This window comes from Musa acuminata, chromosome BXJ1-3 (assembly GCF_036884655.1).
Source record: "Musa acuminata AAA Group cultivar baxijiao chromosome BXJ1-3, Cavendish_Baxijiao_AAA, whole genome shotgun sequence".
In the NCBI taxonomy this organism is placed as follows: domain Eukaryota; kingdom Viridiplantae; phylum Streptophyta; class Magnoliopsida; order Zingiberales; family Musaceae; genus Musa; species Musa acuminata.
Window position 1 is genome coordinate 41124172 of NC_088329.1, and position 27148 is coordinate 41151319.

The following is a 27148-nucleotide window of genomic DNA, read 5'->3' on the forward strand; positions in this document are numbered from 1 at the left end:
TATAATTGTTTTAATATTAAAAATATCCTTGATGAATATATTTTTAATTTCATATATTGGTTATAAACTATGAGACTAAGCATTTTGATAATACGCATATTATAAAAACGAAAAGTAATTTTTTTTTTATTGCTTTTGTCATAGAAAATGACAAAAGACACCTTGGAGTCCTGATCAATCAATCATACCTATGGTTCCATTTCAACGGCCAGGATCAGAGCACTCTCGTATATTACATGGCGGAGGGAGGCCAAGCGAGAGTGGAGGGAGCTTTCGAACAATAAACGTAGGCAAGAAATGGCGATGTCGAGCTTGAGAAGAAGGAAGGTAGCCAACCCTCTTGAGAACACTTGAAGCTCTCTCTCTCTCTCTGCTCTCTCTCTCTCTCTCTCTCTCTCTCTCTCCTGCTGTAATTTCTGCTTCTTTTTCTTTTGTGATTATTTGCAAGTTGGGTGGATTTGGAAAATTCTCCAAGATCGGCGCATTTGGCCGTCGTTGGTCAGTCAACGCTCTCGAGAACCCTGCAAGCTATCGTTTGCTTTCTTTTCTTCGGTGCTTCAATCGTCAGTTCCTTCTGTAAGACCGTTTCTTGTTCCTTCGTGATGATCTGCAAGATGGGCGGGGTGGGAAAACCCTCCAAGATAGGTTTTTTTGGCTGTGATCGGTTAGCCAACCTTCTCGAGAACCCTACAAACGTTCGTCTTCTTCTTTTCTTTTGTGATGATTTGTAAGATGGGTGGGTTTGGAAGGCCCTCCAAGATCGGATTATTTGGCCGTCACCGTGCAAGCGATTGTTTTCTTTCTTTTTGGTGCTTTAGGGTTTAGGGTTTAGAGTTGTTTCTGTTCGAGCGCTTCTTTTTCTTTTGTGATGATCTGCAATATGGGTAGGTTTGGAAAACCCTCCAAGATCGGATTATTTGGTCGTCATTAGTCAGGCTACCCATTCGAGAACCCGACAAGCGGTTGTTTTCTTTGTCTTTGTTGCTTATATTCAGTTCGCTCTGTAAGTGCTCTTCCTTTTCGTTTGTGATGATTTGCAAGATGGGTGGGTTTGGAAAATCCTCACAAGATTGGATTATTGGGGTCATTGTTGGCTAGCCAACCCCCTTAAGAACCCGACAAGCTAATTGTTTTGTTTCTCTTCTTTGGTTCCTTAGGTCTTCAGTTCTTTCTGCAAGGGTGATTCTTTTTCTTCTGTGATGGTTTACCAGATGAAGGATTGGAATCCCCTTCACGGTCGGATTATTTGGGCGTCATTGGTCTCTGAATCCTCTCTAGAACCTACGAGCAATTTCTTTCTTTCCCATCTTGGGTGCCTTGTCTTCAGTTCCTTAGCAAATGTCTGCTTCTTATTCTTTTGTGATGATTTTGCAAGATCGGTGGGTTTGCAAAAGCCTCGGAGATTGGAGTATTTGATCGTCACTTTCTTTAGCTTGAATCCTTTACAAATATGGATTGATATCTCTACGCAGAGAGGGTTCCTTCGGCCTTCTCTCCTGCTTTATTGTTAATATTCGGAACAAAGTTTTGTCTCTGTTATCATCTTCTTTTAATTCTAATTGGCTGGGCACAAACTGTTTCCAGTGCTGTAATCGTCATGATTTTCATGCCATATCTCTTAATGCAGGTGGTGCTTCTTTGGTTTAATTCAGACCTTTTTGAAATGATAGGTGCTTTTTCTGTAGGAACATAAAATTGATGGCCATTCTTTGGACTATCTTCTGTTCAAGAAATGTATTTTGCTTTTAGACTGCTTAGACCATGTCTTCATCTTGCTTTGTTCATTGTTCTTCCCATTCTTCATTATATTTTGCTCCTAGTTTACTTTAAACCGACCATGTCTATTTTCTTCCTAGATAGTGGATCGCTTGAGGTTGTAATGTTAACTGATTGCAAATATTACTTTTTTTTAGTTGGTCACTAATATTGAGTTTGGGATTCCATACATAATAAGTCTGTGCTGAGGCTATTATTTATTTTTTGTTGAAGGTCATCTTTCAATCTTTCTCAAATTTATGTGGTTATGTTGGACGTGTTGCATATGCCACAAAAAGGACTATTGATTTTGGGCAGCCAACTTCACTCTCTCATCCTGAGGTACTGGTTTAAATATGTTCCAGCACTTTTTTCCTTTCTTGTTGCACTTTGAGACCTCCAGATATCTCTTATCTAGACACAGTTGCCCACCTGCACCTGAACTATTTGCTGTCTGATCACTAGAATGTTCCTGTCATCACTTTACTGTTTTAAAGTTGAGAAGTTGTAATGTCAATGTTATCTCAGATGTACAAGAACTATCCTATTGTCTATAAATTTGAGTTGCATGAAATAAATGGATTACTTGAAAAGTAAAACAGATATTTTCGATATTGCATGTTCAAGCTAAGAAAATAACAGTACTTAGTTATGCTATGTGGTTTTCATGAACCTTGTTATGGCTTTTCTGTTCCCTTATTGACTTTTAAAATGCATCTGTCCTAGACTCTCATACTAAGATGAACTAAGAAAACCTTTCTGTATAAGTGTCAGTAATTTCTCTGTCATCTTGCCTTAAACTTAGTAAGCCAGAAGTCTAGGGCACCTTTAATTAATGTTGAGTCACACTTCATAAACATTTATCATTAATGCAAAATAATATGGAAAATAAATGCTGAAGAACAAGAAAGCAGAAGATGAAGGAAGAAGATAAAAGGAGAGTGGGCACTATGTAACTGGTCTTTTTTTGACATTTCCTTTCCTGTGAATCATGTGAAAAAGTGTATGGTCTATTATTTAAGTGAATTGTGCAATGCATTTATTCATTAGGGCATAATTACATGTATTATTAAGTTTTTTGATGTGATACAAGATATGTAGAGTTACACATGCACAAATCATGTTCCAGTTTGTTATGATAACAATATGGTCCATCGTATGCAATGCTACACATATATTATTCACCATCAACATGAAACTACTTGGCACTTTTATTTTGGGAGACATTTCAATTGGTCATGATTGTATGGTCTCGTAAGATTAACTGCAGGCCACATTGTGTTGAATTTCTAATCTGGTACATGGATAGGGCACTAAGGATAGTGGTGCCATGGCTTCCTGCGTTGAATGTGAAGGATCCTAGTGAATGAATGGAACTTATTTAGTACATTAGGGATTATAGCGAAGTAGATTGTAACACCTAGAATAGCATTGGTTGTGGACTATTGTGTGGGATGGCTTATCCACTCCTCAATCCAGTACAGCTTTTTCTCTAAGGAATTTCTCTATCATGATATGGTAGTGTTTCTATACAGTTAGTTTGTTTGCAAACTAAGGGATACTGGATCAAAACTGTAAGGAAGTCATCATGTTTGAAAATATAAGGAACTTTGATCTCACTTTTCGTAAGATATAACCTAATATCCTAGGAGACTCATGGGTATATCGATCGACACCAAGAAAGAGGGAGGAGGAGAAGCTGAGGCGAAGGAGGAAGCAATGATTGGGTGGGGCTTTTATTTTGGGGTGGGGATGAGGGGGTAGGAGTGGTTGAGGTAGTAGGGAGAGAGCAAGAGGTTATTAAAGAAAAAGGAAAAAATCTATAAGAAAATAATGATACTACCAATTTTGGGGATCAGAATGGGCAATACCACTTGGTCCATGGCCCTTTTTCTTCTCAAACGGTTAATAAATAGTTCGCATGAATTGGCTCGACCGGTTCTTTAAACACCTTGCTTGATATTAATACTAATATTAGAAAGAATATTAGATACATTTCCTATGGTACCCACTATGTAACACCCCGATTAGTCTCATATCGAAAGTGAGCAAGATTAAGATTGACTTATAAGGGTCCAATGAGTGTACTATTATCAACTTTAGCATAAGTATTTGAATAGTAATTTAGGTCAAACGAAATTGATAGACCAATTAGCCCATCAGACCCGAGTTGTGACATTTGGTATCAGAGTTGATCTATTATTTGAGTATGGTGAGGATGCTCGAGTAGGAAAGAGCTACTCGTAGATGGAGTCAGAGGGACTCGTCATGGTGTGGAGCCACCACTGGGCTAGTCTCATATGCATCATGTTAGGATTTGATTTGGGTTATGTTGGACCTTGATGAAGACATTAAGCCCTTGGGTGGGGGAAATTATAATACTCCAATTAGTCTCACATAAGAAGTGGACAAGATTAATATTAACTTATAAGGGCCCGATAAGTGTTATACTATCAACTTCAACTTAGGCATTTTGACCAGTGGTTTAGGTCAAACGAAGTTGACAGGCTAGTTAGCTCATCAGGTCTGGGTCGTAACACACTACCTAGTATACGAAATGGTGTCTGGAACAAGTATGCTGAAGGTATTCGTTATTCTGATCTTTTTTCCAGGTAAAGCACACTCTTGGAAATATTCATCCCATTTGACTCATCCTTCACCAATATTTCCCATAATCTCTTGTCCTATGATGCATAGTATGGTGGAAAAAGAAACTAGAATGAATATATGATCTCTTGTTACAACTAATGGATAGGAACGTTGAAGTCAAACTAGGAACATGAAAGGTGAAGTATGGAGTAAGGTTAGTAAGATTGGTGCGCCAATTCCAACAAGATTACTGATATAATCATCAATCTGAAATATCCTTCCCTTTTCTGGCACTAACTAAAGTATATAGAGTTGCCTGGACTACCACTCATGTGCCTTTGGTTAAAGGAACTAGTCACATAAGCTTACAGTGAGATGCTTGGTCAAGTGGGATCTTTTGCTTTTATTATCCTTCATTTATACTTGTCACTGACTTTTTCATGTCACATGCAGTCTCTAACTCTTGCCTTATTATTTAATGCCATTTAGGCTCACTTGGAAATTTTATTCACTTGTTCTTCAGCATTATAACTATTACCTTTTACTCTTTTTTCTTTTGGAATATGCACCTCATAACGTACCAAGATCAATGGCTAAAACATATCTTTTGCTCCTTTTCCTTGGCATCTCAGACATTTGAGAAAGCTAATTTTCGCTGTAGGTTCTGTTAATATTCTTTATAATATTACTACATTTTGACTTGTTACTCTTGTCTTTCATAGTTAGTGGGTGAAGATGAGATTACACCTGGGATAGCAACTGATGAATATATTTCAAGAAGGAAAAGGCTTCTGGAGTTGCTCCCTGAAAAGAGCTTGGCTATCATTGCTTCTGCCTCTGTGAAAATGATGACAGATGTTGTGCCCTACCCATTTAGACAAGATGCTGATTTTCTTTATATTACAGGTTGCTTGCAACCTGGTGGTATAGCAGTTCTAAGCGAAGAGTGTGGCCTTTGTATGTTTATGCCAGATCCAGATCCTCACGTAAGCCCCAAGCCTTCATCTCGTGTATCACTTTTTCCGATTTATGGAGTATCTGAACCAGTGATGTCTAAGCTTAATTTTATGGAGTATTTGGAAAAATTCATAGCTTGGTTTTACTATACAAGATTTTTCTTGGTGATATTTGTTACATTTAAGCGTGATCACAACCCTGTATGTGGATAACATTGCATTTTTGTAATAACCCAAGAAGTAACTCGATGCAGACATCATGGCCACCACATCACCAAAGTTGTGTCAGATTGTGATGCAGACGACCCATTCTTTTTATGTTCTTGTTTTGTTAATCTATTTTTAGCATTAGGCTGGGAGGTCCAGGACATTGGTGATCGGGTGAAGTCAGTTTCCCTCTTGTTTCTGCCCCCTTTGTTATTTTCCTGTTCAAAATTGCTTATGCAGTAAATGAAGTGATGTTCCACATATAACATTCAGTTATATAGTTAGCTGATGTTCAATCAACATGAAATCATATGTTTGGTATATATATTTTATCATTCTTCTATCTGCTCACAAAAATTATTATGTCTGCTTGATGCTATTCTCATGCTTTTCACTTGAGTTTTTGTTGCCATTTAAGATTTAAGTGCAATTTGTTTTCCATAAAATTTATGTAAAAGATGAATTATGATCTGTCTTGTTTTCTTTCTGAAAATATTTTATTTTTCTTTTGTAATGTCCTCTTAGAGAAACGACAACATTAACATCACTTAGTGCTTGAGTACCTTAGTTCTGATATTTGATGAATCAAGTCCAGGATTGTTGAATATTCTGTCTTCTTGCAGCAAAGTATTAAATATGTGGATTTTGCAATGCTGGAACTTAGGATGTTTCATAATTACACATGTTCAGGAGATCTGTATTATTAGGGGCATTACTCTTTTGATGTGTTGCTAACAATTACAATCCTATTTTTGTTTGATGTTTCCAGTACTAAGATATGTAATTAAAACATGTGTCTGTTTCTTCCCTTGTACTACCGTATTTCTACCGGAATTTTATCCTCTACCCATATCTTGTCACCTAGTTATCTGGTTCTACTTCAGTATTGTAGTCTGGACATGAGAAATCGTGTCTATGATATAGATAACTACTTGTCTATGAAAAAATCATTTTATATGTATTCTTCTTTTTCCTACTATCATATTTTTTTCATTGTTTAACAGGATGCAATTTGGCAAGGTCAAGTTGCCGGAGTGGAAGCAGCCTTGGAATTTTTCAAGGCTGATAAAGCATTTCCACTGAGTGCGATGCACAAGGTTCGTGCTTCATTTTGTGGATGATGTAGATTATAGATTATTGCATCCATGTAATGCCAAACAGTTATGCTAGTTTAGTTTGTATTGTTGGAATCTTTCGTGGGTGTTGGATTGCTATGTTTACTTGTCTGCATGTTCATTGGCCTGACATACTTCTGAGATTGTAGACCTTAAGTTCTCCAGCTATTGTAGCACCTTGTTCTTCAATTTCCCATGTTCATTATCTATTTAACTGGACTATAGACTCATAGCGGTTTTTGCTTAACAATTCAACTTAATTTTACCTCAGGAAAAATAAATTGTCCATCTATGCCTGTGAAAGGTTGTCTTTCAGCATGTATGATGCTCTAAAATATAGTTTACAGGTATACTTCTGAATAGGTTTCTAAATGCCAATCGGACCACAATGTACCTACCTATATTTACTAATCTGACAAGGTACTGGTTTCAAACCATAAAGCCCGATAAATAATTCTTTATTATTTTATTCAATAGTGTCAGGCAGTACAGGTTGGTATACCCCTTGTATATCCGTCTTGTAATAGTTTGCTAGGTTTATAAGGTCAATATCGGATATTTGACTGATATTGAGATCATTGCTCTTGAAATCTTTGTACTTCCTTTTTTTGTGCTTATACTTATTGGGACACTCTACTAAGATGTTAAATATTGGTTATTTAAGCAAGAACAGTCTCACATACCACTTCTAAGACGACTGATGATCCAATATGGTGCAATTTGTTAGGGTTTATGGTACAAAGTATAAACTACAAAGTGTCAATGGATGTACTCTTAAGCCTTGTTCCTCTGGTGTAAGTAAGAGTACAAGTTTAAGAGATATGAAGAAATAATGCTACGGTAACTGCATGCATATTTATGTAGAGGAGCCTTATTGCCTTGCCTTAGTTTTTATTAACCATGTTAAATTAAGGTTGATTCATCATGTCAGATAGATAATGACACTTCGATAAATGAAAGAAGAAGAGTTGGAAATTTATAGTGGTGAAAATGTATGTCAGTTTGAGAGCATACATTATATACTAAATGTTAATTTTCCTATCATTTTGGCCTGTAGGAGATTGGAGTGTTTGGAACAATTTACTATTGCAATTTTTATGAGTTTCTTTGGTTAAAGTTGTTACACATTCTCCAAATCTCTTTGAAAATGCTTTGTCTCTAACAGGCTTAATTCTCCATAAAGGAATGCAACTTTCTTAGATATATATGTATATATATATATATACACACACACACATATATATATATATATATATATATATATATATATATATATGTATATGTATATGTATATATATATGTGTATATATATGTATATATATACATATATATATATATATGTATATATATACATATATATATATGCATATATATATATATGCAAAGAAAACATTTATTATATATGTGCTAATGGTTACCTGTTAACAACCATGTGGGTATGCTTGGCCTTTTTCTATGTATAAGTTCAGATCCTTCCTCAAATGATGAGACAAGCATCGAGATTGTTTCACAATGTAAAGACAGCATCACCATCTTATACAGAGATGGAGCCCTTTATTAAGGCATCTTTCAACAACAAAGTCAAAGATCTTTCAGCCTATACTCATGAATTACAGTGGATAAAGTCTGCGTCTGAACTCAAGTTGATGAGGACTTCTGCATCAATTGCATGTCAGGTGTTTCTTTTCTAATCCCAAATTCATCTTTCAGCAGCTTATGACTGAGATATTAACCTAGCAAAGTTTCTTCTTCTTTTTCTCTTTTACCAAATTTATTTTAGTTTTATAATCACTTAGTTCAGTAAGGTTATCTGCATTTTCCATTTGACATCTTTTGAGTGATGACAAGATTGAGTTGTTTCCTTCATATCTTATGATGCATTAATAGCAAGGATTTGTAATTGCACCTTGGCATGTGCTTGCCATGTGTCCAGAGTCACACGGGCACTGGATCAACGCTGCAATATGGCTAGTGCCTGTATGCTACGCCATGGCACAGGAGATGCCCATGTGTCAGTTTTGTGACAGTTGAAATATGCTTTTTATTGATTAATTATTTCTCTAATTATATATGTTTGTATGAATTATCTAACTAGTTTTACCAGGGTCTGCAATTTCATATATTGGTACTGTATTGGTATTACTGGTATGCACTAAGTTTTGGACAAATACTGAAAAAACAAAAAAAAACTGCTCGATACAGGGCATGTACCATCCTGTACGAGGTGGTACTTGTTCAGTATTGTACATTTCGGTGGTACAAGCCCTGTACCAGGTTGATTTACTTTGGTTCACGTAACGGTATGTTGTCAGGGTAAATTCTGCCTATACCATATTATATCGGGGTTGTATTGCAAACCTTGAGTTTTATGAACTGTGGTGATTATTTCTACCTTTCTGTTTGAGAAATAGAAGTACTGCTTTTACATCTATATTAGATCAAGCATGACAACATGCTTCTAAGAACAAAGTTGCAAAGAATTAGAAATTGTTTAGTGAATGACACTGAGAACGCTGGCCAAATACAAAACAATATTTTTTTGGGTAATATGACACTGCTTGTCTTTCATTGAGAAAGTTTTGGAGCACCAAGACTCCTGATTGCTTTGAAATGTCTTACATGCAATATCAAGAAAAGAAACCAATGTGGGGCCAAGCTCATAATATAGAAGTAGGTGGGTTAGAATATATATTATAAAAATAAAATACAATATATTGTATTTTTTTAAAATGCCACTCAGAAATCACTAATGTTCTTTTGACAATTGTAGGAGTAGAGCTAACAAAAACATGGAGAAACATTTTATTATTTGACTGTAACTTCTGAGAAGTCCTCCCATATAACATTCTGCTTGACCATTGTGTTACTTTTCAGTAGATGTTGTCTTATCACAATTTTTACAAAATCTTATTTAAAAAATGAGATTTCTATTTGAATTATAACTCCCTTTTGCTCTAAAATTTACAGACATAATTTTCTTATTTATGTTACAACATGAAGTCATATACGAGCCCAAACATGTGATCACACTAAATATATTTGTGCCAATTAAAGCAAACTTTATACAGTGGGTTTTGGGACAACCACTTCTAAGTTGAATTTGTCCATAACTAGTTGACTGATGCAGCACTTATTTTTTTTCTTTATTTTTTCTTTGCTTTATATGTTTTTGTTTAATTCTAACTTCAGCTAAGCAGTTTGTTTCAATCTTGACTCTTGAGAACCTGGTCTTGTTTTTTTCTTTAGCGCTTATGTGGAACTTTGCTAGGAACATTGACAAGTTTGATTCATTTGTCTCTTTGCATATGTGACAACACATGGACTTCAAAATCTATTTGAATGTAGAAGCAAATAGGTGATTTTTAAGCTGTCGTACTCTTCTATATTTAAAAATCTTGTAAATATAATTATTTAAATAAACATATGATATTAAATTAAGAAAATCATGTAAAATCACAATATCACATTAACAAAAAATCTCAAAATTCAAAACAATAACAATAATTTCAAATAAATAAAAATTAACAGTATTAAAAGCAAAATAATATATTATTAATCTAATAAATAAAAATATTGTTAATATATTGTTAATAGTATACTATTGAAGTGAGAAGAGTGTGAGCAAGAGGAAGATCGAGGTTGCTGACTGAGAGCAGCGGGAGCGGCAACGATGAGTGACGACAGCGGTAGCAGCGAGCAGCGAGCAGCGGGAGCAGGAGCGACAATAGTGGCAGAGGCAGCGGTAGCAGTGAGCAGGAGCAGCGGGAGCGATGGCAGCGGGAGCGGCGAGCAAGGTTAGGGTTGGGAAGTCATGAGAGGAAGGCTGATATCGATGCTTTAGTTGGTTCGATTGAACCAACTAAAGCATCGGAGATCGAACCAGACCTAAAACACTGGTTCGGTCGCCTGGTTTAACCCGGGCGCTCGCCCGAAGCGCTCGGTGCCTGGGCTCGGGCGAGCGCCCATGCGATGCCTCTTTGAAGCGCATCGCTTGGAAATGAAGCGAGGCGCTCGGGCCTCGCCTCGCCTCACCCGAGTGCCTAGTCGAGCACCCGAGCACCTATTGAAATCACTAAACTCACCAATGATGTTACATGTGAGAGTTAGGCATCTGAACAATAAGTGCGGAATACCTGTGAGAGTTAGGCATCTGAGCTCAGTGACTTGGATCAAGCATTGACGTTCTCTTTTGCCTCCATAATTTTCTTGTACAATTATTTTATTCAAAAGTTATTTAAAGCATAACTTTTGAAATTTACATCTATTCTCTTTATGAGTAAAATAATTACATTGCTGTCATTTAAATGCCATTCCCAGCATCAGTTGTAGCATATTCTAGTCTCTGGTTGTTTCTAGATGTGAATGGCTATTGTTTTCCATTTTCTATTAGCCATTTCAGAATACATGTATTATAGAATGTTATTATGGTTGTAATAGTTGAATCCTTATCTCATGACTACTAAGATTGCAGATCACCAATGACTGATCAGCATTAATCTTTTCCTGTTTGGCTAGTCTTTGTTGCAAACCATGTTGCTTTCAAGAATATTTCCAGAAGAGAGCAAGTTGTCAGCTAAGGTTGAATATGAGTGCAAGATGAGAGGTGCTCAAAGAATGGCGTAAGCTTTCTTATTGTATAATTACCTAAGTTCCTACCATGCATTCAACATTAGTTTTAGTGATTCTTTAAGGAATAAAACTTAAGAACTATTTAGGCGATGAGGTTAATTCTGATTGTTTTGTTGCAATGGTTGTTACGTTCATTTAAGCCCCTTAACTTATGTACTTTTTCTCTTGAAATTATCCTTCTGTGTTTTTCTCAACAAACATTCATTATCCTGGCTCTTATTATTGAAAATTTTCCTTGTGCATAACTTTAACTAGTTTCTTTTTTTGTGGAGTCATCTTTTTTTAAAAATCAGCTATAGGTAAATCATAGATAAAAATTGTTGTAAAATAATTGTATTCTTGGCAAGTGAGGAACTATTGCTATAAAGTATATATTCTTGTTAGCTAGGAACTACTGTAGGTTTAATCATTTTCATTATAAATGGAGGTATACAAAATTACAAATCAAAGTTTGACTTGTTAAGCAGTTACTGATGTATAAAAAGACTCACAAAGTGAACTTGGAGCTAGTCTGGTGAGTTTCTTTATAGTCAACACATGAATTAGACAAGATCACATCTATCTACAAGTGAATTCTATTGTGGTGGGATCTCTGCATTGCTAAGGAAGAAATCCAGAGGGTCACTAGTAACTGGTTCATCTATTTATCTTAAAAAATATAGCTCATTAATATTAAAAAAGAAAATAAAAACACAGACAGATGGACAATGTAACAATGACCTCTGGGAGCACAATTTAAAATATCTTAGTAAATGAGCAGTAGAAACCGAATTCAAGAAGAAAAGGTGAAGGACTTAAAGATTGTGGAAGACTCCATTGCAGTGTCAATGTTAGGATGAAGCTTAAGTTTTATGAATGATTGAATATTTCTGTCAAAATTATTTGGGATTCTAATTTGGTTACGATGTGACCCAACTACAAATTTAAAATTGACAAATTGAAAACATGGTACTAAAGGTTTTGTAAGATCGCTATGAGATAAATTCTTCAACAGTATTTGAAATGAGGAGTTTTAGAACATTATTCTCAATTGGATTCTGCTTAGATAAAACAAATAGAATCATAGTTGTATCAGATTATTTGGTCCCAAATGGTTTTCGAGTGTTTCATCATTAAAGCATGAAACACTAGAAACTGAATTTATACTTCTTTTTTCATATTAATTTTTGAATCTGTTTAAATGCAAACATTTAAAAGTTTAATGGTAGATTTAAACCTTTTACTCTAACAGTCATTTGACTTCTTACTGTATAGTTTGAGCTTTGCATGATACTGGCAACTTTGTTGTTGTATATAATTGGTTTTCACTATTCCATAGTATGTTGTTCCATTTTCTTGAACATAACATTCTTAATTGCATTTGTTTTCTTTGAAAATCTTGACTTGACTTTTAGGTTCAATCCTGTAGTTGGTGGGGGTGTCAATGGTAGCGTTATACACTACTCACGAAATGATCAGAAAGTAAGAACATTTCATGTCATCTTGTTGACTGAAGATCCCATATATATATGGTAGAACACTTGATTATAATGGCTGAAGCTTGACAGATTAGAGCTGGAGATCTTGTATTAATGGATGTTGGTTGTGAGTTTCATGGTTACTTAAGTGACTTAACCCGCACATGGCCTCCTTGTGGTAGCTTTAGCCCTGCTCAGGTAATTGTTGCACATGTCCTTTCATCTTTTTTCAGTTATTCTTTTGATCCTTTATTCCTGTTTGTTTGTAGCTTTTTAATTTCCTTTTAAGTGATTCTGTGAGTGCCTTATCACTGAATCTTAGGTGAATTAGAAGAATTGAGTTCAAAAGTAAGATAGTGGTTTCTTTTCTCTTAGAAGCCTATAGCAATCTAGTAGGTCTCATCCTGGATGGTTACATTTAAGCCTCAAGTTCATCCTGTGAGGTTTTAGTTCATATCTGCTAATTAGACTTCTAGATATTTGAGAAAATCCCATCTTTTTTCTAAGTTTTGCTTTGGTTAATTATTCATCATCAATTTTGAAGAGTAGATGTCAATTTTGATGATGGCCATAAAGAGACCTATCAATGTGGCATATATGTTTTTCTTGATTCTGGGTAAATCTCTGTAATCAATCTGATGTTGGTTACACATTTAACTGGTATTATTTTTCTTAGGCCCACTTATCACACCATGGTATAAGTCCCAGTTAAAAAATTGCTTAACTTTTACAAAACCTAACTGCTAGTCTATTATGTTGTATAAGGCTATAAGCTAATAGACCCTGATCATTGTTGAATATTTTGAACTTATCTGAAGGACATTGAATGCTGGTTGTGCTGGGTCACTTTTGCTTGTCTATACATTTATTACCTACACTAGCTACACAAGTCTGCTTTTTCTTCGTTACATCTGAGTGCTTCCCGTTGCTTAGGAAAAGACATGAAAATGATGGTATGATTTTTCTTACCACCATTGCTTAACTTTTACAAAACCTAACTGCTAGTCTATTATGTTGTATAAGCTAATAGATGCTGATCATTGTTGAATATTTTGAACTTATCTGAAGGACATTGAATGCTGGTTGTGCTGGGTCACTTTTGCTTGCCTATACATTTATTACCTACACTAGCTACACAAGTCTTCTTTTTCTTCATTACATCTGAGTGCTTCACATTGCTTAGGAAAAGACATGAAAATGGTAAAATAAGGCTTTTCTTAGGCTTTGCATCACACCTTGAAGAAATTTATTTTTCATACATGGAACTGATTTTTATATATAGAACTACTTACATCTTTCAACTTTATATTAAGGTATCATTATGCTTTGAGCCACTTGCATGAGCTCGTTGATTTCTCAATATGGTCAGAGATTCTACACATCATTTGTAAGAAACTGAAAATGTGCGAGTCTTCACATATCAAAGCCTCCTAAGAGTTTGCATGCAATCTTGCTTAATCATGAAAGTCTACAAAATTTGTAATCCAGATTTGTTGCTTATCACTACATGGATTGTTCACTTAATTGTGTTTGTCACTCTGTTTGTCATTAAGCCTGTAAATCATGCTTTGGATGATGAGAGACCAAGGATTCCTATTTCATGACATGGGACAATACCAGTTCTTTGGCAGACCTGTTTGTATTGGCCTGCTTGTTTTCCTGTGGTACAGGCCTATTATTATGAGTATAAACCAATCACACTAGCACAGGTGGGCCTACACAGTTGACATGGCATCAGATCCCTTGTCAATTCTGTAAACTCAGTACTCTAATAGGTTAACACCAGGGCCTGAGTGACCCATAAGAAAGCTTGGGTGTCGGTTATAAAGTTTGGGGAAACTTTTACCATGACAAGCAAAATGTCATTGTATTGTAGTGTAGGACTGTGGAGCTGCCGAAATGTGGATCTAAATTTGCTCAGGTGCAAGGTTGTGGTTCTGTGACAGCTGAGGAATGTTCATGTACCTGCAATAAATTTTATGATTCTGAAGTAATCTTGCTTGTGTACCATAATTATGCTTTTCTACTTTCTGTTCTAGCATTATCCTGGCTCCCCTCTAAACTGCAGTACTAAGCAGTGGCTATTTTGACATATCCTGATTTCAGAGATTCATAAATCATCTTTTGGGCTTGTATATTGTGTTTTCTGAAATTTCCCATGAATCCTGATATACAGAATTCTTTTCAGCATTCTTTGTAAAACATCTCAATCAGAAAATTGCGATGTGCTGAGTAATCTACCACCTATGAGAAAGTCACTGATGTTTTCTCTATTCATTTTTAGAATATACTCATGTATGCTGCTCTTGCTGTCTCAGATTAATTTGACAGTTAACATGTATAATACTTCTTAATTCAGTTTTTGGATTGACCAGGAAATATTGTATAGTCTGATTCTGGAGACAAATAAGGAATGCTTGAAGCTATGCAGACCAGGCATCAGCCTTCAGCAAATTCATAATTATTCGGTATGATTCATAACCCTAAATACTTGATTTAACTTTCTCTCTATGTTCTTTTTCAAGCACTGAGGACTCATAAGATGGATTATCAAAGGTTGACTGCCAGTTTTAAAACATTGTTGAATCATTAATGGCCCTTACAATTTAAAGTGCTTTATAACTGATCCCTTGTTTGGTGGGAGAATAGCTGACTTTAACGCTGTCTATAAATGCTAGATCAATTTAGTTTTGGCTACTTTAAAATATTGATGTTTTTGTGATTATTACTGTAGGTTATAGTTATTTTATCTTCCTGTTTTCTTTACACAATTTCTTATTAAACCTTGTCTTGTATTTCTGTCACTTCTGTAGATGTCTAAGGAAATTGAAGTCTAAGTCTATGTTCTCAGGCATTTGTCGTTTGCTGCAATTTGTTCTAGAGATCAGTCTATCTTATATCATCAGAAATTGTTGACAGTTTGCATCTCAATAATCATTTTCTGCCTCTTAATGAACTATAATCTCAGGATCTAGAATTATCTTGGGGTAATATTTTTAAAGACGAGCTGAAACTAACCTGGGTATATATGCAATTTAAGTGGAGCTTCTCCTTGTCCAAGCCTTGCAATAGAGCCTAAGTCAAAGTTGGATTTATGAAAGATTCAACAGAATTGTAGGACTTGGTGTAAATTTGATGCCTGCCCTCAAGCTACAAATTACCTGTCCAAGGAAACTTGAAACGTGGAAGTAAATGGCAACTACCAAAGTTTTGTCACTTGGACTTACCTTTTGTTCTAGACTTTTAGGTAAATCAACATTGATCATAGCACTTTGTTCTTTTTTTTTTTTGTATTTATCAGTATTACTAATTGATCATTAGCCATCATCTGTTTCACTTAATCTAGGAATGTCTGCAACTGCTTCATTTTTCACAAGACATGATGCTGCATATTGATGTGATTAGTGTACACTTAGCATCAGAGGGTACATTGGTTGCTTGTATCTGCCAGAAATTGTGTTTTGTGGCTTATATAGTAGGTCTTGCTTTGTCTAACACTGTTGCATTAACTTCTCAATGCTGCATGAATTGTAGGTTAAAATGCTTAGGAGAGGACTCAAGGAGATTGGTGTTCTGAATGATGAAGTCAGTCACTTGTACCATCAGCTAAATCCAACATCAATAGGTCCTGTCCATATAATATTCTTTCGTGCCTCCCGATTGCTTTTTTTCCAACTAATGTTATGTTGCTACACATGAAGTGAACAAACTAAAATGGTTTGCATAGTGATTTCATAGCAATCTTTTAATCAAATAGAGCAGATGAGCTTCACTCATTCTTTCGAACAGGTTTCATCAATTGTTTTTAATCTTCATAAGCATCAAGTGATTATGATTGTTCTCTCATTTATGTGCCAGGTCATTATTTAGGAATGGATATTCACGACTGTGCCATGATTAATAATGACCGTCCTCTGGAGCCTGGTGTTGTAAGTCATAGTATTAAATTCATCATTTCTGTTTTCTTTTCATTGGTTTGTTTGGAGAGAATAATGATCTTTTTCAAAATTAGTTTTGCTTAAAAACATGTATTGTCATGAATTTTTTCGTTCAGAAGGAGAAAATAGTAGTCTTTCCATTTTCAACCCGGTAGTCTATCCTGAGTTCTTCCTCTTATTTCATATTGTGTTGGCCAAAGATACAATAAAGAAACATATCTTTTTCCTGTCCTGAAAAGGTCAACCTTGTAAAACATTGTCTCATATCCCTACAGAGGGATGGTCTTCTTCTAAATAAAGAGGCACTTTATCAGTCTCTTGAATGGCAGAATACTGCTAGCAAACCATTGTTTTGAAAAAGTTACTTCGATTTGATGGCAAACTTGGGACATAGTAAAATTTTAGTTCATGCATTTCTATTTCAATGATTTATATATATATCATATTTGCAAATGAGCGATTGTCCACTTGAAATTAGATTTCATCCTTAACAAGTTATAGGTATCAGTCTAATGCTCCTTTTCCTAATTTTTCCACTTGTTTCCTTGATTGTGTGAAGCCCCAAACTGCTGCATTTTAAATGAGTTTCCAACTTGGCAGGTGATCACAATTGAGCCTGGAGTGTATATCCCTTCATCTTATGATGGACCAGAGAGGTTTGATCCCAAGTAAACTTAGTGCATGGTTTCCTTGGAGTGGATGGATAATACACAGGTATAAAAGCATAGTCTTTTGATTGGATATACACAGGTACTGTGGCATCGGAATAAGGATTGAAGATGAAGTTCTCATTACTGAAACTGGCCACGAGGTTAGGGATTCAGTTCACTTTGTTGAATCATTCATGTTAAGATGCTTACTGGATCTTTGGAACACAGGTGCTTACTGGATCAATGCCCAAAGAGATTCAACATATTAAATCTTTGCTGAACTACACACATGGTGAAGCTTCGGAAGCCTCTGACTTGATAACGGCATTTAACTAAGGCGATGCAGAAGATCCCAAGTACCAAAGATCGATTACATGGCATAGAAAACATCCCCTTAAGAGAGAGAGCGCCCATAGGAAATATCTGTAACCACGAGACCAAAGTAAAATTGGAAACTAATTAGAGCTGTACCTGACGGAATCTTTCACATATTTGATGCTGTGACTTCACGGAAAGAACGAGCAGTGACGACGTTCTAAAAAGAAACTTTTTTTTTTTTTGAGCAATTCAATAGTGCCCCGCTATCTAAGAGGGTTTTTGAGCAATTCAATATATAGCCATCAAACTTTTTATTTGGCTGCACTCCGTATATACGTAACCTTGGTGCTGCTGCTGCTGCCGCCGCCGCCCTCACCACTGCTTCTTGCCTTTCTTCTTTTTCTTGAAGCTGCCTTTGGAGCCGCTGCCATTTCCGGGAGAGGGGCTCTCGTTGGTTGTGCTGTTGTTGTTGGCTTCAAACATGCCCGACTGCATTGCATTCTGCAACCACTCGAAGAATTCTTCCTCGGTGATGGCCTCTTCGTTGTTGCTTGTCGCCCCACCTCCTCTTGGGGCCGAACCAGATCCCTTGGAGCTAGTTTGCTTTGTTAGACTGGTGTTCACATGAAAACTTGGCTTGTGAGTGTTGGCAGGGCATTTCATTCCCTGAAACAGCATAAGCAGAGTGTTTAGAAGAGCATAAAGATGTAACAAATCCTCAACAGCCTTTATTTAAATGCAAATATTCAACAATCTCACCTGACAGATGAACCACTCCGTGACCTCATAAACCTTGCTTTTTGCACACACGTACACTCTTGGTGGATCCACCTGCAACAATCCATATCAATCTAAAACATAATATTGGAATGATTTTAAATTTTTTTACCAGTCTCTATGCTATTGACCAATAAGCTTTAAGGACGAGAAATCTAAAAAGATTGCAATACCTTCTGCAGCAATCCAAACAAAAGGGGCTGGAAAGACTGTTCAACCCACCCATCACCATCTTTACCTTGGTGGAATTCTTTGCAATCCTATAAACGGAGAGGGGCACAGGAGATATCAAAAAACTATGTTTCATCTCTTTTCAACAATGCAGGACAAACGTATAACCTGACACCATCTTGCTTGGGATTTGGATCTATCTGTGCAAATCCAGACATGGAAATCACTGCATTTCTTGCATGCTATTCTTCTTGCTTCTCCATATGGACCTTCATATTCAGCTTCAGAATGACTAAATCCTGGTCTAAAAATGCCCTGTCCCCCCTTCTGAAGAAAGAATGTTCATAAATATCCTAGAAATACGGACCAGAGGGACTAATAGTTTTAATGGTTCAGAACACTAAACAATAAAAATCTTAGACAAAAAATAATAATAAAATTTCTACATCAAATGTGCATACTGTTCAAAAAATGTCTTCATCTTAAGCCTTTTCAACAACCATTAAGATAGGCTCTTCAGCAAAACCCAAAGTTAAAAATGACTCATGTATTTTGCAGAGAACATTGATGCAAAGATGTTAACTCATCTCATACCAATAAGTACAATGGTGAGGCAATTTTCATTCTGCACCTGAGTAATAATTTAAGAAGTTTAGAGTAGTACTAGTGAACCACCCTATTGCTGAGCATGCTATAATTTTGAATAAATGTGCTCTCTTGGCAAAAGGAAGATAAATATTAAAAGAAAATTAAGAAAAAGAACAGATAACAAAGGAAAGCAAATGAAAGTACAGAAATCACAGAATAAAAAGACAGGCAAAATTTTCTCTTGTCCAATGAGTAATCTAAGTCCTCAGAGACCTATGGTGATAGGGTTTCAGTTTCAGGTCTGTTTTGAGCGGGTTTCAGTTCCCTCTGAAGTGACAGAAGTTATAGCTCAAAAACAGATTGGTTCAACCAGAAACATAAATCAAACACGTGCCTAGTCAACTTTCAACTGGTTAAGTTGAATGAGAGGAAGGTGTGTAACCTTGCTCATTTTGTCATTCTTCTAGCCCATTTTCTCAATCCTGTGTTCTTCCTACAACCAACAGCAAGAATCCTCTCCATCACCTTAGTTTTTTCCTCTCATATTTCTTTATGCATCCAACACTGTGCATCAATCAATATCAAAGACACATTATTGATGTGGATTGTGGATTCCATTTTACAAAAGCAAAATGAACAGAGTAAATATGAAACACCATAACATTCCTTTACACTCTATGGTTATGTGCTACATTCCTCAAAGTAATTTATTTGTTGCCTTAGATCTACAGTACAGCACTCACAACAAGATATTTACTTACCCCAAAGTAATCTAATTTTTTATTAACGATGTATTTTTCATGAGATAATCTGTATGAAACTAATCCATCCTTTAGCAAAAAATGAGAAGAAGCTTAGGATAATCTCAAGAGGAATTGTTCCAAGAAAAAAAAAGATCAACTCAAAATGCTGGCATTAGTTGGGGGTGAAGGAAGCATTGGAGTAAATAACTTCTATGTTATTTGTCCAAAAAGAAAGATGATTGAATGCAGAAACAGAGATGCAGGAAGTCTTTGGTCATATACTGTAGAAAAGATGGAGTGGTTGAACTTTACCAATGAGAGGGGCACATGATTGAAGAGATTAACTTTCACATTATCAAAGAGGACTACTCAAATCATCCCAAGATCTTCAGTTTTTAAACGATCTCTGTGCTAAAAACATGCTGATAGATTAATACACCAGGTGTGTTGAACATACAAATGATATTGGCATGCCTACACCCCCCACCCTGCCAGTACCAGAACAGCATGACATATGACTGACACAGTCAAGATAAGAACTTGTTACTAAGATTAAAATTCATCACATCCATAAAGATCGAATCTGCAGATAAAATGGACATATCAACAAAAAATAACTCAAATTTCTCCCATCGAGCAAGTCTAGTAAATAACTTGATCAGAAAAGACAATTTGAGAATTGATGAATTAGATTATTGGCATCTTACTAAACACCAGAGAGAAGACAACGTCATTTGTTTTTATAAAGAAAATGACTTTAAAAACGTAAATATATATCAGGCGTTGTATAAAATAAACAATAAATTAAGTTTCACATACTGTTTTTCGAAATAAACTTCAATACCTTTTTCCGTTGAAAAATAAACAGGAATTACCAAAGCACAAAGTTCTCATACCAAAATCCATAAATCATATGGGATAATTTACGCTAAAACCTGGTAAGATGTTATTTTTCAATATAATAAGATAGTTGCAGCATTTATAACAGCATGTATTTTACTGCAGAATCCAATGCAATCTCTCATGTTCAATTAAGTAAAAGAACACACGCCTGCACAAGTACACTAAAAAACATAATATACCCAGTGTGCTAATGACTAAATTCAGTAAAAAGCAAAAAGATGAAACTAGAAGTACAAAGACTACCTTTAGGGGAGAATTCTGAAACCTTCGAAAATAATTCAATAACTCTTCCCTCCTCAATTCTTCGTCATACGTCTTTCGTTTCAAAGAATCTAACAGAACCTGGTAAGAAAAATAACAATCAAGTGAAGGTTCTTTCCGCATTGGTTCTTTTTCTGCATAGGGGATTGTTATGAGGATAAGCAAGTTGACAATTGTGACGTGAAAAAGAAAAGGGAAATAATCTTCACCTCGTATGCATTTTGAAGTTTTTTAAATGCATCTGCAGCTTTCTCATTGCCCATATTCTTATCTGGGTGGACAAGCATTGCCTAGAGCCAAGTTTGTAAATTTGTAATGTAATTAGAAGCTAATAAAAATATGTAATATGGTTTAATTGCTAAGTCATATCTTGGAAGTAAGACCACGGAACCAGACACAAGCACCCAGAAACTAAACGCTAATAGTAGAACGACAATCACCTTCTTTCTGTACTCCTTCTTCAGGTAAGAGGCGTCTACATTCTCATAGCGAGTCAAACCTAGAGCTGAATAGTGATCAGCACAGTTCAACAATCGAGCAACTTCATCTTCAGAGCTAAGTTCGGCCTCAGTTCCACTGGTTGAAGGAACGCCTGGGCAACGGTCAGCTGGTGTCTCAGAAGAAGACCGAAAAGCATCGTCTCCCAGTGAAGAATGAGAAGATTCCCCAAAGAAATGACCCGCTCGACTCCGAGTTTGCCTAGTATGCTCTGAAGAATCGTTAGATTTGGAATCATTTATGTTATTCTTTAGGATGTGTATAAGAATGTCACTGGATATGAAAGACACATTGAGTCCAAAAAGCAACCCAAGCCACCCTACATAGCATCTAGCACAGTACATAGAATATACTGTAGAGATAAGAAGGGCAACCCGTTCATGGCCAAACATAAATGTAACACCTGCATATGAGATAGCATAGTGTAAATAAATATAGTTAGTTGTTGCAACGATAAAGGCCATATAAACATGAATGTGAGAGAAGCTACTACATAATTACCTGAAAAAAGTGACACAAGCCCTGTTGTCCAAAAGCTGCCATAGAACCATAAAATTCCCATTGCAAGTATGGCCACAACCAAAATTGTGAGTCCAACACCAATGAAAACTATCATTGCAGTAGAAATTACCTGAATCATACAACCAATAAATCAGAAGAAAGTTTGAGTTGCACACGATGAAGGAGCATACAATGCATGCTAAGATTTATGAAAATAGCATACACTATCAAATTCTGTACTTCAAGTAGGAAAAGAAAAGATAGTACAAATCCTAGCTGCTATCTGTTTTATTTTGACAAAAGGTATTGTCTAGCAATATCTAGAGAAAGAAGAAGATACTATTTTAGATAGGAAGAAGCCACTAAAATAGGGAGGCACCCAAAGTAACATAATCAATGGACAGATAAGAAAAAAAAACATTATTACCAGAAAGAAAACATATTTATGCCCATATGAAACACTTGAAGGAACCACACGTGCTGTTATTCTTAACAGTGAAAACGTTAATAATCTTCCATAACTCTGATCTTGGTCTAATTTATTTAATTATGAATGACAAAATATGTAGCTTTTCAAACGTGTGAACCTGGCCACTTGGATCCATCAATCAGCACTAGGTGCATATGTCTAGTTGTCGCCAAGCCTGTGTATGGGAACTGGTCAAGTGAAACATGCTTGGCTGTGTGGGTGACAAGTACTAAATCAAATGGCACCAGAGAGCCATGTGATGTGCACAGCAATTCTTGTGCCCCACGAAAGAAGAGGAAGGCAGCAAATAAAAACAACATAATGCCGAATAGTATGGCAGTTATCGGTTTATGCACCAGATAACCAAAAAAATAGTCAAAAAGGGGAACAGTTAGGACAAACCATGACTACAAGAATTTTCATGAATCCAATCATTGCAGTAATGGAGAGGATGCTGCACCAAATAGTCGTGAGGAAAGATGTAGTTCCCAACCGTAATAGAGAATCAAGGCCACGAATGCTGCAGTCCAGCCATACCATGGATAGCAGAAAAATTAATTTACCAAGATATAATGTCCATGTCAAAATAATAGGATAGGCATGCCCAACTTTAACACGGGCATAATTATGACTCTTTCGAATGACTGAATTTATCACTTTCAATCGTGGTTTCTGCCGTTCAAGCCATTCAGAAGCTGCTCCTAGAACATACAAGGCCAAAGACCTTAAGTTCCTAGATGCTACTGCTAGGAAAGCTCCATTGTTATTTCCAATGGGCAGGCCGTCAAAAAAGTGGCAGAACTTTCCATCATTTCTTTTTTCTTCAAAAGAATTTGATGAAAGGTTACTTTTTGATGGATCTCGTAGACCGCTTGACCTATCTTCTGATCGCAATAAACTTGGGATTTGATCATCTGGTTTCTCTCTAGTAAGAGCACATCCAGATCTCTGCCTGTTCCTTTTACCATTTGCCTTCGTTTTGTTTATCTTCCCAACGGGACTCCTTGGCTGACAAACATTATCAGCATTGTTGGGGTATTCTGTCTCAGGAGTCTTTCCACTCCGCATCTCTGAATTTTCTTTAAATCCATCTGAATCTATGCCTTGTACATCAGCTGTATGACAATTCAGACCATTCCTTTGGTGATTTCCCTTTCGAGCCATGAGAATTATGTTGTCAGTACACAATATAGAGGTATGCCAATGTCTTTGGAAGGCCTAAAAGGGCCCTACACATCATGTCATACCCTCATGGAAAGGATAGCACCTACAAGCAAATGACAAAAGCCAGATTAGGAATAACAGAAAGTTGTGTTTGGCGAAGGGTAATAATTGTGAAGTAGATTGGTTTTCATATTATGGGGTTAATTATTGAAAAAAAGGAAAATAGTAACAAGCTACTGCACAATGATAACTACTTGTAAGAGAGTATCAAACTGAAAAACCTAAAAGGCAGTAGATAGTATCTGAGTTAGCTAGAATAACAGAGCTTGACATACTCCATTTTAGTCCTCACTTCAATTGTATGTGTACACTCATATGAAGAACTCACTACTGAATTATTTACCAATTATGCAACCAGATTACAAAAAGTTCTCAAGTTAAACTACATAGTAAAAAGCCTAATAACCACAAACTATTTTCACCAAAGCACTTTTATCCTGAGCTTCTTAACTTCTCAACTCTATGTTCAATTTGACTAGAAATAGTGAGACCACTTTACCTGAATAGTTTATACTCTCCTCTATACTGGCTAGGGAAGCATTAATCAATCAAGAGTAATTCAAGTTCGATTTCTGGACAATACACAGATTTTGGTTACTAAAGAAACACTCGGGCAAGTTTTAGCAAAACTTAAAAAAATTAATCAAATGAAAACCAAGTTCAAAGATTTAAGATATTGAGAGAGATAAATATTTATGTAAATGCTGATATATCACAACAAGCGATGGCTTAGATGCTCTGCATGTTACTGGCAAACATGTTGTTCCTTCTCATTCATTTCAGACAGTATAATAAATAAATGTTGACAACAGATCAGATAATGGATTATCAGTTATGTCAATAATATTCCTCATTTAATCTGACAGTCCAGACCCAAATGCTTAGAATGGACAACAATCAGATGAATATCAAGTAACAAAATGTAAAAGACAAAGATTAAGGAATTTAAATATGTGAAACATGGCATTTAGATACTCAAAATTCACAACAAAACAAAAGATAAAATTAATTGATAATAAGAACTTCAATGCTATTTTGTATGAATGCTCCCCAAGCCTCAGGACAATAATAAAATGTATACATATTAAATATCTTGATTCTGTAAATTAATTCTTTTATAATTAAAAATTACTAATAAAATAATTGCAACAATTTCTATTGCACATGCAATACACACGGATACGTAATCCAGAGTTATTAGACTTGAATGCAGCTATAGCATTTGTTGCCTATACTTTAATGTTTCTTCAAACTCAAAGCCAAAGCAGTTAAGAACCAATAAATTTGCTCATAATGCAATGACATCTGCTGCATATCCTATTGACACTTTATTAACATATTGCAGGAGTCACAAACTCCAACAACTTGCAAATAATAAAATACAATAATCATATTAGTTACATCATTTGATTATTCTATTTGATGTTTCAAAATTCATTGTGATAAAGCAGAACTGATTGGACACCCTGTTACATCAATCATGTGTCTGCTGATTGTATAAATCAAGCAAAATGGCTGATCACTAGCTTGCAACCACTCATTAGCAACCTTGTAGATTTAAACATCAACCAATGTGATGATTTGGCATAGCACCAGCAGTACAGCAGAGCAAGTCTTTGAACATTAACCAGTAGAAAGTACATCTACACATGATTTAATTCTATACCCAAAAATGAGGGCAACAGTATGGCTATTATAAAGCCATGGCAATTCCACAATTCCACCTACTAATAATAATCTTGGTGTCCCATGGCAGAAACCAGAGCAGAAGCATCACAAAAAAAAGAAGAATGTTTTTGTTTTCTGTCACACACAAATATGCAGCTGGAACTTCAACTCTCCTTGAGGTTGCATACATAAGTGTGATACGTGAAATATACAGAATTTGATCTTTGAGAAAACATTAAAATCCTTGACTACTATGTAAATGATTAACATGTTAGTTGACAGGTTAACCTACATGCTCCCGCTGTGTAAATCATGAGATTCATTACTGGTTAGTTCCGTGAATGATGCAGTATGAGGAAATTAACATAAAAAATAGTTTAACTATGTTTTCATTTTTCCTGAAAAAATATGCTCAAGCACAATGGGCATCCGACTATTTACTGCATCTAAACATTGGCCAAAAAATGATTTCCATGAAGATCTTATTGGGCCAGTATATATAGCTAAGACAATTGTCATCGATTGCACACCAAGCACTACCCATTGATCATGTAACTAAATGCTCCTCAATCCAGAGATCACATCTTATTAACTTAAACCTAGGTACCATCTCTTTGGCTCTGGATGACCCTCTTAAATCGCTGCACGGTATAATTAAGGGAGAAAGCCTCTTTAGAATATATACCAATTGGCAGATAACCAATCTGACCCAGTATCACCGTTTTGAAGTCTACGAACGACTTCCATTCAGAATGAAATACATGGTTCGACATCAGAAAGGATCAACGGATCAAAAATGTACGAAACCCTATTCAAGAAACTACCCACATGAATCAAGATGAACAAAACCCTATCAAGAACCTCGTTCACAGCGCAAAACGGATCAAAAAGAACGAAACCCTAGTCAAGAAACTCGCCACATGGATCGAGATGAACAAAACCCTATTCAAGAACCCCGTGCACAGCTCAAGCCCTATTCAAGAAACTCGCCGAACATCCATCCACACGAAAGAACATTGGAGAAGAACTGAGCCTACGCCGTTCCGCAGTCCTCACGCGAAACCCGGTTCAAGAAAGAGGCGAAACGAACCAATTCGACGCAGAAAGCCAAAAACAAGAGTCGAATTCGATCAGGAAAGTTCGAAATCAATCGAAAGCAACAAGGGTCGGAACAAGATGTAGAGAAGATGGAATCTTGACGACAAGCCGACCGGCGGCTCCAAAGAAGGGGACGAGAAAGAGGGATTACCTCGCAACGCACGTAGAAGAGGTGATCGGAGAGAAGAATCGCGGATTGAGAGAAGAAGAAGACGGGATTACGGCCAAGGCTTCCCCACTTCTTCGCCCCGTTCACTCCCCCTCCTCGTTACCCCACCTCGGCTTCCACACTGGAGAGAGACGAGAGGCGAGGAGCGACGAATCCACAGTGTTAATCGTGTGACCAAGAAAGGGCTATATATATAACACAGCGACGCACGCGTGTACTGTACGCGCTCAAGTGGGATCACGTCGATCGTTGGATCATGGAGGGGCCACCGCTTTTATCCGATTGGACGGGCCGTTGTGTTTCGCGTATTCTTTATGCGTATGAAAATTTCGTGGTTTAACGTGCTACCGTTCTCACGCAGCAAATTAGTATTTCCACCTGTCGGTATTACGCAGTCAATATGTATTTCTTGGAAAATAATGTATATATACACGTATTTCATTTATTGTTTCATTATATATTAT

The 27148-nt window shown here is 36.2% G+C and overlaps 2 protein-coding genes across 3 annotated transcripts; one reads left to right on the forward strand and one right to left on the reverse strand.

Annotated features, from left to right (window-relative positions):
• The first annotated feature begins 201 nt into the window (after positions 1 to 201).
• On the forward strand, positions 202 to 17854 carry LOC135631166 (intermediate cleaving peptidase 55, mitochondrial-like). Its single transcript, XM_065138628.1, has 14 exons — positions 202 to 327; positions 1990 to 2097; positions 5067 to 5330; positions 6512 to 6604; positions 8092 to 8298; positions 11138 to 11241; positions 12646 to 12712; positions 12799 to 12906; positions 15084 to 15176; positions 16243 to 16333; positions 16567 to 16637; positions 17247 to 17302; positions 17397 to 17457; positions 17525 to 17854. Exons 1-14 carry the CDS (start codon positions 298 to 300, stop codon positions 17630 to 17632), a joined length of 1461 nt encoding a protein of 486 aa, XP_064994700.1. The 5' UTR covers positions 202 to 297; the 3' UTR covers positions 17633 to 17854.
• On the reverse strand, positions 17822 to 26835 carry LOC135631158 (uncharacterized). Of its 2 annotated transcripts, none has more exons than XM_065138616.1 (10): positions 26667 to 26835; positions 22928 to 23792; positions 22057 to 22186; positions 21498 to 21958; positions 21267 to 21347; positions 21040 to 21138; positions 18731 to 18889; positions 18565 to 18651; positions 18374 to 18445; positions 17822 to 18280 (listed from the first exon to the last, which is right to left on the reverse strand). In XM_065138616.1, the coding sequence occupies exons 2-10, from the start codon at positions 23687 to 23689 to the stop codon at positions 17987 to 17989; spliced, it is 2145 nt and encodes a 714-aa protein (XP_064994688.1). In that variant the 5' UTR covers positions 23690 to 23792; positions 26667 to 26835; the 3' UTR covers positions 17822 to 17986. The 2 variants fall into 2 exon arrangements, with proteins under 2 accessions (XP_064994688.1, XP_064994696.1); XM_065138624.1 differs by having other exon boundaries at positions 18731 to 18886; positions 26667 to 26804.
• Positions 26836 to 27148: the final 313 nt, after the last annotated feature.

What these genes read in the sequence shown, in the direction of transcription:
- LOC135631166 (XM_065138628.1), top strand. Translation starts at nt 298, where the DNA reads ATGGCGATGTCGAGCTTGAGAAGAAGGAAG. An exon ending in CGAGCTTGAGAAGAAGGAAG is followed by an intron (nt 328 to 1,989) that starts GTAGCCAACCCT and finishes TTTTTGTTGAAG; the next exon opens with GTCATCTTTCAATCTTTCTC. An exon ending in GTCCTCTGGAGCCTGGTGTT is followed by an intron (nt 16,638 to 17,246) that starts GTAAGTCATAGT and finishes CCAACTTGGCAG; the next exon opens with GTGATCACAATTGAGCCTGG.
- LOC135631158 (XM_065138616.1), bottom strand. Translation starts at nt 23,689, where the DNA reads ATGGCTCGAAAGGGAAATCACCAAAGGAATGGTCTGAATTGTCATACA. An exon ending in GCTTGTGTCACTTTTTTCAG is followed by an intron (nt 21,959 to 22,056) that starts GTAATTATGTAG and finishes TCTCATATGCAG; the next exon opens with GTGTTACATTTATGTTTGGC. An exon ending in AGAAGGAGTACAGAAAGAAG is followed by an intron (nt 21,348 to 21,497) that starts GTGATTGTCGTT and finishes ACTTGGCTCTAG; the next exon opens with GCAATGCTTGTCCACCCAGA.